The sequence below is a fragment of the Suncus etruscus genome, chromosome 7 (genome assembly GCF_024139225.1).
Source record: "Suncus etruscus isolate mSunEtr1 chromosome 7, mSunEtr1.pri.cur, whole genome shotgun sequence".
NCBI classification, from domain to species: Eukaryota; Metazoa; Chordata; class Mammalia; order Eulipotyphla; family Soricidae; genus Suncus; species Suncus etruscus.
This window is the reverse complement of record NC_064854.1, coordinates 43,654,277-43,673,867: the sequence shown is the minus strand read 5'-3', so window position 1 is coordinate 43,673,867 and position 19,591 is coordinate 43,654,277. Positions and strand designations below refer to the sequence as shown.

The 19,591-nt window shown below is 42.3% G+C and overlaps 1 protein-coding gene across 1 annotated transcript in view; it reads left to right on the top strand.

The window, feature by feature from the left end:
• LIN9 (lin-9 DREAM MuvB core complex component) overlaps window positions 1–19,591 on the top strand; it is a 75,559-nt gene that overhangs the window by 47,487 nt on the left and 8,481 nt on the right. Inside the window, exons 6-9 of the mRNA XM_049776505.1 lie at window positions 5,690–5,823; window positions 11,057–11,176; window positions 12,088–12,189; window positions 16,626–16,706. Of these exons, the coding sequence (XP_049632462.1) occupies window positions 5,690–5,823; window positions 11,057–11,176; window positions 12,088–12,189; window positions 16,626–16,706 (437 nt within the window). The remainder of the gene's footprint in view (window positions 1–5,689; window positions 5,824–11,056; window positions 11,177–12,087; window positions 12,190–16,625; window positions 16,707–19,591) is intronic.

Genomic DNA, 19,591 nt, shown 5'->3' with positions numbered 1-19,591 from the left:
TTAATTTTTCTTAGAACCAGTTTTTCTCAATTGGTTTATATTGAGGGGAGACAAAACCAGCAGTGGTCAGGGACCACTTCTGCTTCTGAACTCAGTAGCCACTTTTACTTAGGTAAATAGAGCAGTTATGTGTATATATCTTGTTCAAGAAAGTCCTCAGATCTATGTATGGGTTAGTTTAAAAGTCATCTTAGCCTAATTTTTTTTGGGGGGACCACCTCCTAAGCCATGCTCAAGGAAGCAGACACCACTCCAGACAATACTTAGCCATGATGTGTGGCAGTGGTCCTCAAACTATGGCCCGCGGACCACATATTGTTTTGTATCTGTTTTGTTTCTTCATTGCAAAATAAGATATATGCATTGTGCATAAGAATTTGTTCATAAGTTTTGTTTTTACTATAGTCAGACCCTCCAATGGTCTGAGGGACAGTGAACTGGCCCCCTGTTTAAAAAGTTTGAGGACCCCTGAATTGTGTGGGGTTTGACCAGTACTGTGCTAAAGACAACTGTGACAGGATGATTAAGTCTTGGCCTCGAGGGGTCGGGGAAGAATTGCATCCTTCAGTCCCTATATAAATGTCCCATTTTGCCACAGTTAAGCATTTGACCTGAACTCAAGGGCTGATTTTGAACCCTTACCCCAGTTGCTGGAGATAAAACAAGAAGATGAGAAACAATCTCTGGCCCAGTGGAATCCTTTACAACACCTTAGGCAAAGGCCAGGTGGTCTCTTTGGGTGGAGTCCACCATGCTCAATAACCAAATAGTTGTATCCATTCTGGTTCTCCGGAGTTTGCATCTGAATAGTATAGGTTGATAAAGGGGCAGCAGTGGTGGGGAGGGAGAACTGTATATTCCAATATTCCTACAATTCTAGAGAAATATCATAACATCTCTTTTCCTAATGAGACGTAATATAGCCTGACAATTTGCAATGTCATTGCCAAAGGCTACCGTTTTTGTCTGTTGTACAACCATATCTTTTTTTTTTTTTTTTTTTTTTTTTTTTTTTTCGGTTTTTGGGTCACACCCAGCAGCACTCAGAAGTTACTCCTTGGCTCTATGCTCAGAAATCGCTCCTGGCAGGCTCAGGGGACCATATGGGATGCCAGTATTCAAATCACCGACCTTTTGCATGCAAGGCAAACACCTTACCTCCATGCTATGTCTCTGGCCCCTACAACCACATCTTTAAGCTGCCTCGGGATATCCTCTGTCGTTTTCCCTAGAAATTTTGCATATGGCTTGGAAGCTCACTTCGGCTTCATAATTAACTTTTTCCCAAGCCTTCAGCGCAAGCTCTCTGACAATCCCAAAACACCTGCTTATTTATTTCTGAAGACTCCCCTTCTTCTGTCAGCAGCTCATAAGACAACAGAACAACTGCAACCATCCTTCCAGTGTCATCTAGGCTATTAAGCTTAGTCTTAGCTCATTTAGAAAACCACATCTTCCACTATAAAAGTTGGGAAGCACTCAGGCAGGTCTTAGCCACAATATTAAAGTCCTGATGGGTCCAGCACCCACCATCATTCCTGGTACCAAGGAATTCACAACATGGAGAAAGTGGACCAATACTCCAAGCACACTTTTTCTCTTTTTTTTTTTTTAATAATTTCTTTATTTAAACATTGTGATTACAAACATAATTGTAGTTGGGTTTCAGTCATAACAAGAACACCCCCCCTTCACTGTACAACCTTCTTATCACCAGTGCCCCCATCTCTTCCCTCCCCACCCCCCCGCCTTATTCGAGACAGGCTTTCTACATCCCTCACTCACTGACATTGTTGTGATAGTTCTCAGCATAGTTATTTCTCTAACTGCACTCACCACTCTTTGTGGTGAGCTTCAAATCTTGAGCCAGTTCTTCCGGTCCTCAACTCTAGGAATTATTTCAATGTCTTTAATTTTTCTTAGAACCCATAGATGACTGAGACTATTCTGTGTGTGTGTGTGTCTCTCTCCCTCTGACTAATTTCACTCAGCATAATAGATTCCATGTACATCCATGTATAGGAAAATTTCATGACTTCATCTCTTCTGGTGGCTGCATAATATTCCATTGTGTATATGTACCATAGTTTCTTTAGCCATTCATCTGTTGAAGGACATCTTGGTTGTTTCCATTGTCTGGCTATTGTAAATAGTCATGCAATGAATATAGGTGTGAGGAAGAGATTTTTTTTTTTTTGGGTCACACCCGGTAACGCTCAGGGGTTACTCCTGGCTATATGCTCAGAAGTTGCTCCTGTCTTGGGGGACCATATGGGACGCCAGGGGATCGAACCATGGTCCGTCCAAGGCTAGCGCTGGCAAGGCAGGCACCTTACCTTTAGCGCCACCGCCCGGCCCCGGAAGAGATTTTTTGTATTGGATTTTTTATGTTCCTAGGGTATATCCCTAGGAGTGGTATAGCTGGGTCAAATGGGAGCTCAATTTCCAGTTTTTTGAGGAATCTCCATATTGTTTTCCATAAGGGCTGGACTAGATGGCATTCCCACCAGCAAAGAATAAGAGTTCCTTTCTCCCCACATCCCTGCCAGCACTGATTCTTCTTGTTCTTTGTGATGTGTGCCAGTCTCTGTGGTGTGAGATGGTTCAAATCCCGGCATCCCATATCGTCCCCCCAAGCCTGCCAGGAGTAACCCCTGAGCACTGCTGGGTATGACCCAAAAAAACAAAAAAAAAAATCTCTTCACTACCAAAAATAGGTCTTTTCTATATTAAAATTTCTTCAACTTACTATTTATCTTTATATTCCTGTTTGCTTTCTTTTAATTAATTTATCAAAGACAGAATGGGAGCCTGAGAGATAGTATACAGGGGTTTAAGCACTTGCCTTATACATAGCAGACCCTAGTTCATTTTCCAGCCCTCCCAGTTCCAGTAAGAGTCAGTCCTGAGCACTGCACTATGTAGCCTCTCAAAAAAACTGAGAGTGATATTTTAGTCTCCAGTGGTTTTATTTTAATCAGTTGGGGTGTTTTTCTTTTGTTTTGTTTTGTTTTGGGGTCACACCCAGCGGCGCTCAGGGGTTATTTCTGGCTCTGCACTCAGAAGTTGCTCCTAGAGGCATGGGGGACCAAATGGGATGCTGGGATTCAAAGCACTGTCCATCCTGGATTGGCTGCGTGCAAGGCAAATGCCCTACCACTGTGCTATCTCTCGGCTCGTCAGTTGGGTTGTTATTAAATAGTTTATAAAGATTTTTTTTTGTTATATTAAAATATTACACTTTGGGGCCGGAGAGATAGCATGGAGGTAAGGCGTTTGCCTTTCATGCAGGATTGTGGTTCGAATCCCAGCATCCCATATGGTCCCCCGTGCCTGCCAGAGGCGATTTCTAAGCGTAGAGCCAGGAGTAACCCCTGAGTACTGCTGGGTGTGACCCAAAAACCAAAACAAAAAAAAATTACACTTTGGGGGGCGTTGGGCCATACCTGGCAGCACTCAGGGATTACTCCTGACTCTCCGCTCAGAAATCACTCCTGGTAGGCTCAGGGGACCATATGGGATGCCAGGGATCAACCCGGGTTCGTCCTGGGTCGACCGCATGTAAGGCAAATGCTCTATGGCTGTTCTGTTGCTCTGGCCTCATACTTTCATTTTGTTTTGTTTGGGTCACACCTGGCAGCGTTCAGGGTTTTTTCCTGGCTCTATGCTCAGAAATCGCTCCTGGCAGGCTCAGGGGATTATATAGGATGCCAGGATTTGAACCACCATCCTTCCTCATACTGGCAAATGCCTTACCTCCATGCTATCTCTCCAGCCCTGGCCTCACACTTTTTAAATTTTGGACCACACCTGGCAGTGCTCAGTGGTTACTGTTGTCTCTGCACTCAGGAATCACTCTTGGTGTGCTTAGAGGACCATATGGGATGCTGGGGATTGAACCTTACTGTTGTACTATTTTATTTTTTATCCATGAAAAGGTCACTATACCCATATTAATGCTTTAAATGCTACTTGTTTTTATATTTCTTATATTTTTTACTCAAGTTGGATGTGTCGTTGGATTTTCCTACTGTTTCTTCAGACTGAATTTAAATAATAGTAACACAAGAATTCCTCTATTGAGTAGTAGTCAAGACCCTCTTCCCCCAAGATTTGGTGATAGAAAGACTTATCACTCATTATAGAGAATGATGTAAAGCTAAATTAGTGAAAAATATACATGGACCAGAACTACAACAGAACTATGTGGAAGCTTTCCAAAACTTCCTCCTTGTAGTGCCACTCGAGACTTGATTAATGTCTCCAGCAACATGTATCCACCAGAGAAGCTCATACAATAATATCCAAAGCTTTTATTGGGTGGGGATTGTCTCCATCTTGTCTATTTGGAATTCCAGAAAGAAAACAGGTGCCCAATAGAAGCTACAATATTTTCACAAACTAGTCTAGGTAAGATCAGTGAGCACATTCAAATTTCAAATTCCCAGTTATCACCATGCAGACTAACCTTTCTGAGGATGAAAGTCTTGATCCTGGGCCCAGAGAGATAGCACAGCGGCGTTTGCCTTGCAAGCAGCCAATTCAGGACCAAAGGTGGTTGGTTCGAATCTCGGTGTCCCATATGGTCCCTCGTGCCTGCCAGAAGCTATTTCTGAGCAGACAGCCAGGAGTAACCCCTGAGCAATGCTGGTTGTGGCCCAAAAACCAAAAAAAAAAAGTCTTGATCCTAGTATATCAGTTCCTGTCTGCACAGCACACCTGTGCTGCTTTGAACTGTTCCTTATACTTCAGACATTAGTATAATGAATGACCAAAGTGATTTTTGCTATCTTTTTTTTTTGCAATTTGGGATTTATAAAAATGTTTTGCGGTTTGTTTGTTTTAGAATTAAAGGTTTTTTGGGGTTTTGTTTGTTTGTTTGTTTTTTGGAATACACCTGTTTGACATTCAGGGCTTACTCCTGGCTATGCGCTCAGATTTCAGGGGACCATACGGGACGCCAGGATATTGAACAGCGGTCCATTTTAGGCTTAGTGCTTGCGAGGCAGACGCCTTACCTCTAGCGCCATCTCTCCGGCCCCTAGAATTAAAAGTTTTATTTATTTACGTATTTAATTTTTGTTTTTGGGGTTATACCTAGCAGTGCTCAGGGATTACTCCTGGCTCTGCACTCAGGTTGCTCCTAGCAGGCACGGGGGACCATATAGGATGCCATGATTTGAACCACCGTCTGTTCGAATTGGCTGCATGCAAGGCAAATGCCCTACTGCTGTTATAACAATGTTTTTAAATATTTTGATTCCATTTAGTAGCTAATCTGATTTTTTTTTTTTTTTGTGGTTTTTGGGTCACACCCGGCAGTGCTCAGGGGTTACTCCTGGCTCCATGCTCAGAAATTGCTCCTGGCAGGCACGGGGGACCATATGGGACGCTGGGATTCGAACCGATGACCTCTTGCATGAAAGGCAAACGCCTTACCTCCATGCTATCTCTCCAGCCCCTGATTTTATTCTTATATCAAATTAGAGATTATTTATAGTTGGGCTTTTCGTTTCAAGTTTATTTTTGTTGTTTTCTCTAAGCCTAAAATAAAGTATGTGCTATTTTTTGAAACTGTAGTAGACAAGGCTATTATACTCTGCTTTCTAAGTTTTTTAATTACATGCTTAAAGCAGTTTCATATTTGATAATTCTTTGTATTTCCCAAACATGTCTTTTTGTTTCTTAGCACGATTACGTGGTGCTCATGATGGTCTGTTCACTGGACAAATAGATGCTGTGGATACTCTTAATGCTACCTATAGAGTAACTTTTGATAGGACAGGGCTTGGAACCCATACCATCCCTGACTATGAAGTTCTGGTAAGTAACATTTTATAATACATTATTGCTTTATGCCTATTAAATATGTTATATAGAGTTTAACTAAATTTTTGGTTTGTTTTGGGACTGCACTTTATGGTGCTACTTTTTCTCTGTTTAACAACCATTCCCAGCAGTGCTTGGGGACAATGAACCCAGGTTCCTACCGTTCAAAGCATGTATTCAGCCTATTGAGCTCTCTCACCAGTCCCAAATGCTGTATTTGATCTTAGGTGATTTTAGGTGACATAGAAAGAAACTCTTAGGAGTTCCAAGCCCTAACTAATAATTTGAAGCAGAACTATAATCACGAAACATACATGTTCCAAAAACCACATCACTCTGTTTACCTTCCCCACACAGAACTTGAGTAGAGGGAACTCATTGTTGCTGTTTAATCACAGGGAATAAGCTGCATAACATTCTCATTCTAAATTTTTTTTTTTTTTTTTTTTTGGTTTTTGGGCCACACCCAGCGGTGCTCAGGGGTTACTCCTGGCTGTCTGCTCAGAAATAGCTCCTAACAGGCACGGGGGACCATATGGGACACCGGGATTCGAACCAACCACCTTTGGTCCTGGATCGGCTGCTTGCAAGGCAAACACCGCTGTGCTATCTCTCCGGGCTCTCTCATTCTAAATTTTTTATCGAAGTATAATAGAATGATTTTATAAGTAAATATTATTAAATGTTTTTAAAATGATGACCTAAGGGGTCAGTGATATAGCTCAAGTAATGGAGCAGATTCCTTGCATATTTGTGGGCAGGGTTTGATCCCCCAGCTACATCCTTAAGCCCCAGCACTGGTAATTGTGTCCTTGGTGTACTCTGAGCACTGCAAGTGCAACTCCCACAACTAACTAAAAGTTCTAAGTCTTGTATTTTAAAATTTGTTAGTCTATTTATTTTTGTTTTGGCTTTTGGGTCACACCCAGCAATGCTCAGGGGTTATGCTGGCTCTACGCTCAGAAATCGCTCCTGGAAGGCTTGCGGGACCATATGGGATGCCGGGATTCAAACCACCATTCTGCATGCAAGGCAAATGCCCTACCTCCATGCTATCTCTCTGCCCCAAGTTAAGTCTATCTTTTTTGTTTGTTTGTGTTAGGGCCACACTTGGTGGTGCTCAGGAGTTATTCCTGGCTCTAACTCAGGGTTCACTCCTGGCAGGCTTAGGGACTGACTATATGGGGTGTCAGGATCAAACCTGTGTATGCAAGGCAAGCACCCTATCTAATGTACTATCTCTCTGTCCCCTTTCATCCTTTTTTATCCTAAGAATTATGCAGAGTAAGTCTAATTATTCCCCACTCTGCTTTTTTTCATGAAAAAATATTTATTATACAGAAACATAAGTATATTATATAATTTTATTTACCAATTGGGATCAAAGCTCATCACACCTACCACTGAGCACCATCCCTGGCCCTGCTTTGAGTAATTCATTAAAGATTCTAAAGCTAGTTTCATGCCCTTTTTTTTGGGGGGGGGGGGCCCCACACCCGTTTGACACTCGGGTTACTCCTGACTATTCGCTCAGAAGTCGCCCCTGGCTTGAGGGGACCATATGGGACTCGGGGGTATTGGGGGGAATCAAGCAGTGGTCCATCCTGGGCTAGTGCTTGCAAGGCAGACACCTTACCTCTAGCGCCACCTCTCTGGCCCCTGGTTTCATGCTTAACTGAGGCTAGAATGCTGATCTTTTGAAATTTTTTATGTTATTCATAAAGATCTCTTTCTTAAATGGAAAAACTTAAAGCAGGTACACTTGGTAAGCCAAAGTTCCTTACTCACCTCTAAAAAATTTGATAAGGAAACTGGCAATGAATTGTAGCAATTTCTTATTTTAAGTTTTATTATGGAGGTGGGCCCACCATCTCTTGGCTAACTAGCCCGTTAGGTCAATAAAGGGGCCTGTGGATTGATCCTCCGTAGGTCCGGTCCTGCAGTACTGGGAAAATATCGGGGCCACTCCACAACGCTGCGGGGTCTAAGGCTGCATCCAGCAATATTTAGAGACCCATGTGGTACTGAAAACCAATGCTGAATTCTCACATGCCTAGATGTGCCATAATTGGGGTGTTAGGAATTGAACTGGGAGGCTAAAAACAAGGCAAGTACCCTTCCAACTGTACTCTTTCTCTAGACCAGGTGTTTGTATTTTACCTGAGATTAAAATACATTTTATACTTAATTATAAGGGTTTTTTTGGTTTTTGTTTTTTTTGGTTTTTGTTTTTTTTTTGGTTTTTGGTTTTTGGGCCACACCCGGCGGTGCTCAGGGATTACTCCTGGCTGGCTGCTCAGAAATAGCTCCTGGCAGGCACGGGGTACCATATGGGACACCAGGATTCGAACCAACCACCTTTGGTCCTGGATCGGCTGCTTGCAAGGCAAACACCGCTGTGCTATCTCTCCGGGCCCTAATTATAAGGTTATAATCCTTTTGATTATATATATTTTTGTTTGTTTGTTTTTGGGCCACACCGGGTGGTGCTCAGGGGTTACTCCTGGCTGTCTGCTCAGAAATAGCTCCTGGCAGGCACGGGGGACCATATGGGACACCGGGATTCGAACCAACCACCTTAGGTCCTGGATCGGCTGCTTGCAAGGCAAACACCGCTGTGCTATCTCTCCAGGCCCCTGATTATATTTTTTAAAATCTATTTTATAGCAAAAAATTTTAAAAAGGGATACTATAAAGGTAACTTAATTTTCATTAAGCTTGGGGCCGGAGAGATCGCATGGAGGCAAGGAATTTGCCTTGCATTCAGAAGGACGACAGTTTGAATCCCAGCATCCCATCTGGTCCCCCGAGTCTGCCAGGAGCGATTTCTGAGCGTAGAGCCAGGAGTAACCCCTGAACGCTACCGGGTGTGACCCAAAACCAAAAACAACTTTTTTTCATTAAGCTTAGAGGCAAGCAATTCTAAGTAGATCATTGTTATATATATATTTTTTGCATCACTCTGGGCTCTGAAACTCAGGAGACCAAGATGAATTGGGGACTGAATTGAGCTTCTCATATGAAAGGCATGTTGGCTTGTTGAGCTGTCTCTCCAGCCCATACTTAAAAAAAATCAAAAATAAAAAAGATGGGGCCGGGTAGGTGGCGCTGGAGGTAAGGTGTCTGCCTTGCAAGCGCTAGCCAAGGAAGGACCGCGGTTCGATCCCCCGGCGTCCCATATGGTCCCCCCAAGCCAGGGGCGATTTCTGAGCGCATAGCCAGGAGTAACCCCTGAGCGTCAAACGGGTGTGGCCCAAAAACCAAAAAAAAAAAAAAAAAAAAAAATAAAAATAAAAAAATAAAAAAGATATAACATATTGAAAAACTATTAGACTATTTCTTACATAATTAAAACATTTTATTTGAAAGACAGTTTCCATGAAATAGCTTAACCAAGCATGATTATAAAAATTACAACGTAAGGGGGCCGGCGAGGTGGTGCTAAGGGTAAGGTGTCTGCCTTGCAAGCGCTAGCCAAGGAAAGATCGCGACCGCGGTTTGATCCCCCGGTGTCCCATATGGTCCCCCCAAACCAGGGGCAATTTCTGAGCGCTTAGTCAGTAATCCCTGAGCATCAAACAGGTGTGGCCCGAAAAACCAAAAAAAAAAAAAAATTACAACATAGGGGCCAGAGAGATAGCATGGGGGTAGGGCATTTGCCTTGCATACAGAAAGACGGGGGTTCAAATCCCAGCATCCCATATGGTCCCCTGAGCCTGCCAGGAGAGATTTCTGAGTGTAGAGCCAAGAGTAACCCCTGAGCACTGCTGGGTGGGACCCAATAAAACAAAACGGAAGGAAGGAAGGGAGGGAGGGAGGGAGGGAGGGAGGGAGGGAGGGAGGGAAGGAAGGAAGGAAGGAAGGAAGGAAGGAAGGAAGGAAGGAAGGAAGGAAGGAAGGAAGGAAGGAAGGAAGGAAGGAGGGAGGGAGGGAGGGAGGGAGGGAGGGGAGGGAGGGAGGAAGGGAGGGAGGCAGGAAGGAGGGAGGGAGGGAGGGAGGGAGGGAGGGAGGCAGGAAGTCTTTAAACTTTCCCTCTCCCACCTTCACCATTGTTTTTCTTTTCTTTTATATATGTGGCACTGATGATATAACCCTGAATCTTTTTTTTTTTCCTTTTGGTTTTTGGGCCACACCTGCCTTTGTTCAGAGGTTCCTCCTGGCTCTGCACTCAGAAATTAGGCCTGGAAGACTCAGGGGATGGGATACCGGGAATCAAACCTGGGTCTGATTCAGGTCAGCCATGTGCAAGGTGACCCAACCCTGTATCTTATACACAAACAGACACACACACACTCCATCCCTCCCTTCATCAGTAAGCTATATTATGAGCCCTAATATCCTCTTTCCAAAAAAAAGGCAAGATTTGAGGCCAAAGAGATACTAAAATGGGTAGGGGGCTTGCCTTGCCTGCAGCCAATGCAGGTTCAATTCCTAGTATCACATATGGTCCTGAGCACCACTAGGAATAATCCCTTAGTGCAGAGCCAGGGGGATAAGGCCTGAGCATGGCTAGGTATAACCCAAACACACACAACTAGGTATAACCCCAAACATACACAAGGAAAAAGGGGGAAGATTTCTTTTCTGCTTTTTTAGTAGTTTTCTTTATGAGAACTCCAAATATTTCTCCCTGGCCAGGTAAGATATAATCATAGCAGATAATGTTTAGGTTGTCTTTACTATACAGACAACCAAAGGTGGCCATGGAACATTTTAATCTCTGCTCCTCTAGTCTTTTTCTTAATTCCATTTTGTGAGTTTATGCTTTGATAGCAGAGCATGCTCTTTTAGTGGGATCCTCCTAAATAGTACTGTGCTGTTAGGAGTACTGAGTCTCTCCCAGCAATACTTAAGACAGCCAAGCAGTAATTTAATGTGATGGCCCAAGATCCAGTGCTACAAACACCCTGTGGTGCCAGGGACCATCAGGGTCACCTAGGTTCTTGAGAGCCTCTCAAGTACAGCAGCACTACTTAGGAGGTTGTGAGAACCCAGGTCAGTGCTAGGCAGGCACACAGCCTAACTGCTCTCTATTATTATCTCTAGTCCTACAAAGTAGTATTTTTCAATACTCTGACTGAGGTTCTAATCCTTTGATATATGTAAAATAATACAGTCTGTGCTTAGCCATAGCATCTGATTTAATGTGTATTTAAAGCTATAACATTTAAAGTGATAAAATGAATGAAAAAATTCAAGTTTTGTGAATTACTTTCTTTTCTGTAAGAGTAATGAGCCCCATGAAACAATGCCAATTACTGCCTTTGGACAAAAACAACGGCCTTCTAGATATTTTATGACTCCACCACGGTTACATTATACTCCTCCTCTCCAGTCACCAATCACAGTAAGTAATATATTTTAATCTCATGTACTTGTTATTATTGATCCACATCTTTTGTAACAGCTTTAGGAGATAAGTACATTACTTTGAGTTAATATTTAAATAATGATTACCTATATACTTGAGTATAAGCCCGAACTCGGCTTCTACTTGGGTCATTTGATTTCGAATGATAAATGAGCATGAATCAAATGCGGGAACATTGGTTCCAGTTCCAGTCGTCTTTTGCCGTCTGCTGGAGGGGGCGTTGCTTCGCCTCAGTTGACAAGTTGCAGCTGAGCTGAAGAGGTAGCCAGCTAAACTGAACTGGGTGCCACCGAACTATTTAATCCACAACATTCTGCACTTGTGTAAGACCGACAGTAGTGATGATGATATCTGCAAACTCGATGATGATGACAATGTCTGTGCTGATACCCTCACATCATACAGCTGAAGCTCAGTTTGGACATCCAGAGGAGGAGGAGGAATCCAGTTTGGAAGGAATTTAACCCTTGTGATTTAGCTTGATTACCTATTAAGCTAAGGTTTTCTGCACTTTATTTAAAGTGTTAAAATTATTGCTGCTAGTTTACAGTTTCTCTTTAGCAATAAATACTGAAAAAACACTTAACCTACTGATCCCTCAATTATTGTAATTGCTTTGAGTATATATTTTATTTTTGAAATTTACCAGTGGCTGCTGCATTTTCCACCTCGGCTTATACTCGAGTCACTAAGTTTTCCCAGTTTTTAGGGTAAAATTTGGGGGGGGGGGGTCGGCTTATACTCGAGTGTATGCACGGTATATCAACTTTGGATGTATCTTTTCCAGTTGAGTTTTAATGTAAATTATAGTAGAACTTTCTCTTTGTCTAAGAATAAGACATTTCCTTCTCAGTCAGTGGTTAAATAATTCCCTTTTATCTCCATAGGATAATGACCCTTTATTAGGACAGTCACCGTGGAGAAGTAAAGTATCTGGCTCTGACACTGAAACTCTAGGTGGTTTTCCAGTAGAATTCCTTATCCAAGTGGTAAGACTTGCTTTGAATACTTTGACTGCTTAAAACCTCAAATGTCTTATGTTTCTACGTTGACATATTTTCTAGACCAAATATCCACCTAACTATATTCATTTTATCATTTTTTTGGTCTTAAGAATACACATTTAAAAAAAAAAAAAAAAAAAAAGAATACACATTTCCGGGGCCGGAGAGATAGCATGGAGGTAAGGCATTTGCCTTTCATGCAGAAGGTCATCGGTTCGAATCCCGGCGTCCCATATGGTCCCCGTGCTTGCAAGGAGCGATTTCTGAGCATGGAGCCAGGAGTAACCCCTGAGCACTGTCGGATGAGACCCAAAAACCAAAAAAAAAAAAAAAAAAGAATACACATTACCAGTAGGCTGGAGCTATCTCAGCAAGAGGGGGTTCGCCTTGCACACAGCAAACCCAGGACGGACCCTGCTTCGATCTCCAATATCCCATAGGTCCCTTGAGCCTGCCAGGAGCAATATTTGAATACAGAGCCAGGAGTAACCCCTGAACTCCCCCCCCCCCCCCAAAAAAAAAAAAGAATACTTATTACCAGCAAAGCTTGTAAAAGCTATGACAGTCGGGACTGGAGAGATAGCATGGAGGTAGGGCATTTGCCTTGCATGCAGAAGGGCAGTGGTCCAAATCTTGGCATCCCATATGGTCCCCCTGAGCCTGCCAGGAGCGATTTCTGAGCATAGAGCCAGAAGTAATCCCTGAGTGTTGCCGGGTGTGGCCCCAAAACAAAGATACATGAGATATTATATTAATGTTAAAATTATTAATACAGTTTTTCTTAGGTACTTCTTAATAATATTTATTCTTTTAAATAGTGGAAGTAAAAGTCAAAGCTAATAGGTCATTTGGACAAAATATATTTATAAAAGAGGAGAGACAAGAGAATATAAAAGACTACAAGATGGGACCGGAGAGATAGCACAACGGTAGGGCATTTGCCTTGCATGTAGATAGATGGTGGTTTGAATCTCGGCATCCCATATGGTCCCCTGAGCGCTGCTGGGTGTGACCCCAAAAACAAACACTACAAGAGAAAAATCACCAGTAGAGGAAGCCAAGCACTACTACCAAATACTAGTTTGATTTTATTGCTTGCTTTTTTTTTTTTTTTTTTTTTTTTTTTTGTGGTTTTTGGGGTCACACCCGGCAGTGCTCAGGGGTTATTCTTGGCTCCATGCTCAGAAATTGCTCCTGGCAGGCACGGGGGACCATATGGGACGCCGGGATTCGAACCGATGACCTCCTGCATGAAAGGCAAACGCCTTATCTCCATGCTATCTCTCCGGCCCTATTGCTTGCTTTTAATTTCAGAATCTATTAAATGCCTAGTGATGAAAACATTACTTTCATTATTTGAGATAAAAATAAAAGTTAATGGACTAGAGGACTGGTTTGATAGCACAGTGGTAGGGTGTTTGATTCCTGGTCCAAAAACAAAACAAAAACAAAAAAAAAACAAAAAACAAAATAAAAAGAAACTTTTTTTTTTTTTTTTTTTTTTTTTTTTGGTTTTTGGGCCACACCCGGCGATGCTCAGGGGTTACTCCTGGCTGTCTGCTCAGAAATAGCTCCTGGCAGGCATGGGGGACCATATGGGACACCGGGATTCGAACCAACCACCTTTGGTCCTGGATCGGCTGCTTGCAAGGCAAACGCCGCTGTGCTATCTCTCCGGGCCCAAAAAGAAACATTTTTTCTTTATATTAAGCTTCAAAGTTGGTAAATATGTTTTTTATGTATTTCTGTTTCAAATATTTTAGGAACAAATATTACCTATGGGGAAACATTTTATCATTAATAATGAGTTGTATTTTAGTTTGAGTTGTTGCTGTTCAGAGCTTATACATGTTAGGAACTGCATAGGCCAAACGTAGGGCTTTACATACACAAGGCTGTGATTTATCACTTAACCACATCTCTGAAATTATTTGGTGGGGGTAGAACTATAGTACAGCAGGTAGGGTGCTTGCCTTGCATACAACCAACTCAGGTTCATTCCCTGGCAACCTATATAGGCGCCGAAACTCAACCTGCAGTGATCCGTGAATACAGAGCCAGGAATAAGCCCTGAAGGGGCTGGAGAGACTGCACAGTGGTAGGGCGTTTGCCTTGCACGCGGGCAATCCAGGACAGATGGTGCTTGGAATCCTAGCATCCCAAATGGTTCCCCATGCTTGCCAGGAGTAACCCCTGAGCACCACCAGGTATGACCCAAAAAACAAAACCCAAAACAAAGAAACAAAGAAAAAGAAATAAGCCCTGAACATTGCAGGATATGACCCAAAAAAACAAACAAACAAAAAAAACTTTCATTTTGCGAGTAAGGAATTATTTTGGTGATTCAAAAAGACTATCTTACATAAATCATTTTCGATTGAAACTAGACCATACAAAAATAGAAACTAAAAAATAAAAACTAAAAAGACTATATTACCTTTATCCCATCTTACACTGCTTTCAACTTCAAAATAAATATACATAAAAACTCAACACTAAGGCTGGAAAGGTAGTACAGAAGTTAAGGCATTTGCCTTGTACATGGCCAATCCTGAGTTTAATCCTCAACACCCCATGTGGTCTCAGGAGCACCTCCATGAATATTCCCTAAGCACAAAGCCTGAGCCATGTCAAGTGTGGCTCAAAACACAGACAAGCTCAACAAACTTAATTTATTTTTGGTTTTTGCATCACACCCGGCAATGCTCAGGGGTTACTCCTGGCTCTATGCTCAGAAATAGCTCCTGGCAGGCACAGGGGACCATATGGGACACCGGGATTCGAACCAACCACTTTAAGTTCTGGATGGGCTGCTTACAAGGCAAGCACCGCTGTGCTATCTCTCCGGGCCCAGTAAATTGATTTTTAACATGTTTGGAGCCGGAGCGGTGGCGCAGGGCTTAAGGTGTCTGCCTTGTGCGAGTTAGCGATGGATGGACTGCAGTTCGATCCCTCGGCGTCCCATATGGTCAGCATGCGGCTGACCTGGGTTCAATCCCTGGCATCCCATTTGGTCTCCTAAGCCCACCAGGAGTGATCCCTGAGTGCAGAGCCAAAGTATTATCTGAGCACACTCAGGTGTGGCCCTACAACAAACAAAATACTAAAGCTAAAGGTGATTTTGTGTTCTGTAAAAAAGCCCGTATTTACCCATCACTTTTTCTAATAATATTGCTACTGTAGCTCATTATCAGTGTCTTATTCATTCACTAGGATCTCAAAACTGTGCTATTCTCAATCATTATGCTCCTTTGTTAACTGAAACAGATAACAGTTCAAATATCAAATATATTTATATAAATTATAAAAATATGGGGCTGGAGAGATAGCATGGAGGTAAGGCATTTGCCTTTCATGCAGGAGGTCATCAGTTCGAATCCCAGCACCCCATATGGTCCCCCGTGCCTGCCAGGAGCAATTTCTGAGCCTGGAGCCAGGAATAACCCCTGAGCACTGCCGGGTGTGGCCCAAAAACCACAAAAAAAAAAAAATTAGAAAAATAAAAAACTTCTGCAAAGTAATAGATAAATTATAAAAATAAAAAACTTATGCAAAGTAATAGTACAGCAAGGTAGAGCATTTGCCTATCATGCAGCCCACCTGACCCAAATTCAAACCCTGATTGTAGAGCCAGAAGTAAGCACTGAGCACTGCCAGGTGTGGCCCTGGCACCAACAATAAAAAAGAAAGAAAATTTCTGCATATTTATTATTATTTGATCATTTAATGAGACTGTTAACAGGATAAATGTTTATTTTCTAATTTAAGAAGTAGTACTTTTTGTTTTTAATTTTGGGACCACAGCTGGAGGTGTTCAGGAGCAACTTGCTCTGCTTGGCAAGGGAGAGAATTTGCTCCAGCAGGGCTTAGGAATCAACTCAGACCTCATAAAAAGCATGCACTCAGTCTGTAAGCACAAGTTTAATAAAGATTGATTTTTATTTTTTAAATACCAATCTGAACTTGGATTTTAATTTGTGTATTCATTGTAGTTATTTTTTTATTATTATTGGGCCACACCTGTTTGATGCTTAGTGGTTACTCCTGGCTATGCTCTTAGAAATCGCTCCTGGCTTGGAGGGAACCATATGGGACGCCGGGGGATCAAAACTGAAGTCTGTCCTAGGCTAGCGCTTGCAAGGCAGATGCCTTACCTCTATCGCCACCTCTCTGGCCCACATTGTAGTTATTTTTGTTTGAGCACCAATTGTCTTTTATTGAGACTAGCAGAAACTTGTCAGTTTGGGTCTTTCCTTAGTCTTTTTGGTATATCCTAATGAAATGGGTTTTAAATAATAGATTATAAAATATGCATATGCTATAATTAGATTGAAAGTAATACCTGCTAAACTGTCTTTTGAAAAGTTGCTTATTTGATTTCTGATAATAAAATGCCTGTCTGTAATATCTCTTCTTTGTAGACCAGATTATCAAAGATTTTAATGATTAAAAAGGAGCATATTAAGAAATTAAGAGAAATGAATACAGAAGCAGAAAAATTGGTAAGGATTTGTTTCTCATTTCTCTTTGCTTATATAATTTTTAAGTGGTGGGACTCATATTAAAATATTTTAAGATATTTTATGGAAGGAAACCTTGATATAAAAGCTATTTTAGGGGCCAGAGAGATAGCACAGCGGTAAGGCATTCACCTTGCACAAAGCCGATTTAGGACGGATAGCAGTTCAAATCCCGGCATCTCATATGGTCCCCCATGCCTGCCAGGAGTGATTTCTGAGTACAGAGCTAGGAAGAACCCTGAGCGCTGCCGGATGTAACCCAAAAAACAAAAAAATAAAAAAGCTACTTTAAATCAGCAATGGTTGGAGGCTTGCTTTGCACATTGCCAACCTGGGTTCAATTCCTGGCATACCATATGGTCTCCTACATAGGAGTGATTTCTGAATACAGAGGCAGGCATAATTTCTGAGCATCACTGAGTGTGATCTAAAAGCAAAGCCAGGGAAAAAAAAACAAGGTTTGGAGTCAGGAGAATAATAGAGGTTAAGGAAATTGCCATATATGTGACCAACCCTGGTTTGGTTCCTGGCACCACATATGGTCAGTAAAGCACCAGCAGGAATAACCCCTGAGAAGCAGAGCCAGGAGCAACAGGGAGTCAGAGAGGTAACTCAAAGACCAAGTACATACTTTGCATGCAGGAGGCCCAAGTTCAATCCTGAGCTCAGAGTTAGGAATACCTGAGTCCTTTTAGTATGAGACCCAAGACAAACAAACAAAAAATTACCTCTTGCTTATAAATATATTCTCTCATGTTATAATATTTCTGTAATAGCTTTTTATATTTAGATCATCAGTGCATTCTAAAATTATTTTTTGTTGTTGTTACAGTTGTTTTTGATTGTTTTTGTACATACAGCAGTACTCGGGAGTTACTCCAAGCTCAGTGCTATGCCAGCACTCCTGGCTGTGCTTGGAGATCACTCAATGCTGAGGTTCAAACCCAGGCCTTCTACATGCAAAGCATGCTCCAACCAGATGAGGTATCTCTCTGGATCTTAAATTTACTTTAAGGAAATCAATTTAAATTTTTCCCCAAATAACTAATGGTTCCAATATACTAGTAGTTCATCTTTTCTCACTATATGTGTGTGTGTGGTATGAGAGGAGGGGGCGAGGAGAGAGAGAGAGGGGAAATTTAAAAGACAACTTAAGACAAGGTGGCTTAGATGGCTTGAGAAAGTATATGCTTTGCATGTGGGAGCCTCAAGTTCAAAACTGAGTACTACTCAGTTTCCCTAGCGCAGTAGCCATCAGACACTACAGGTGTAGCAAAAAATGGGGGAAGGGGAAGGTCTGAAGAGAGAATACTATAGCAGGGGCACTTGTCTTGCATGCAATGGACCCAGATTTGATTCCCTGTACCCCATATGATCTCCAAACCCTGCCAGGAATGATCCCTGAATTCAGAGCCAAGAGTAAGCCTTAAACATTGCCAAGTGTGCCCAAAACGAAAAGACATCTTTATTGTATAGTAAATTGCCATAATGTTTATATACACATGTGTATCTGGTGTGTATAATGGGATATACATGGTACTTTAATTTATATTGAGGACTGCCTGCTGTTTTGTTCCTCTGATATTTGTCTCCTATTCCCATTCCACATTGTTTAGACTTTTTTCAAAATTGATTTGGCTATTCTTTTTTTTTTTTTTTTTTTTTTTTTTTTTGGTTTTTGGGCCACACCCGGTGGTGCTCAGGGGTTACTCTTGGCTGTCTGCTCAGAAATAGCTCCTGGAAGGGGCCGGGCGGTGGCGCTAAAGGTAAGGTGCCTGCCTTGCCTGCGCTAGCCTTGGACGGACCGCGGTTCGATCCCCCGGTGTCCCATATGGTCCCCCAAGCCAGGAGCAACTTCTGAGCACATAGCCAGGAGTAACCCCTGAGCGTTACCGGGTGTGGCCCAAAAAACAAAACAAAAAAAAAAAGAAATAGCTCCTGGCAGGCACGGGGGACCATATGGGACACCGGGATTCAAACCAACCACCTTAGGTCCTGGATCGGCTGCTTGCAAGGCAAACACCGCTGTGCCATCTCTCCGGGCCCTGATTTGGCTATTCTTGTAATTTTTCTATATTAAAATAGTATAGCTTGGGCTGGAGACATAGTATAGGAATTTAAGGTGCTTGCCTTGCACGAGACCAACTCTAGTATGAAACCCAACACTGCATATGATCCCCAACACATCTCCAAGAGGGACCTCCCTTAGCACAGAGCCAAGAGTTAACTCTAGCGCTGTCAGATGTTGTCAGCATTCTACCTCACCCCCAGCCCCACTCTGCTTGAATATCTGAGACCAAAAGGGGAGGTCAGGGATGTAGATAGCTCAGTGGTAGAATGTTTGCTCTTCGTGGATGAATCTCCATGTTCCATCCTCAGCACCAAAAAAGGAAAGGAAAAACATTTACCGCCATTGAGAATTTCAGAATAATGTGCTAAAGACGTTGAGATCAGCCTCAAGAAAGAGACCTTCAACATATTTTAAGAAGTTGGAGATAGAACCATATGGTAATTTTGAAGGAGATGGTGTTGTTTCACTTTTAGTAGATTTTTTTTTTAATTTATTTTTATTTAATTTTTGGACCACATTCAGCAGTGTTCACAGACTATTCCTGGTTCATTGCTTGGGGTTTGCTCTATGTGATATTCAGGGAACTATATAGTGCCAGGGATCAAATCCAGGCCTCTCACTTACAAAATATGCATCTTAACCCTTTGAGCTATTCTGTCCCTTCAGTGGTTTTTTGGTTTTGAAGTTGTTTTTTTTTTTTTAATGTTTTGGGGGGTCATACCCAGTGGCACTTGAGCGACTAGGAATTACTCATGGCGGGGTCAGGGTATTGGGGATCAAATCCAGGTCAGTCACT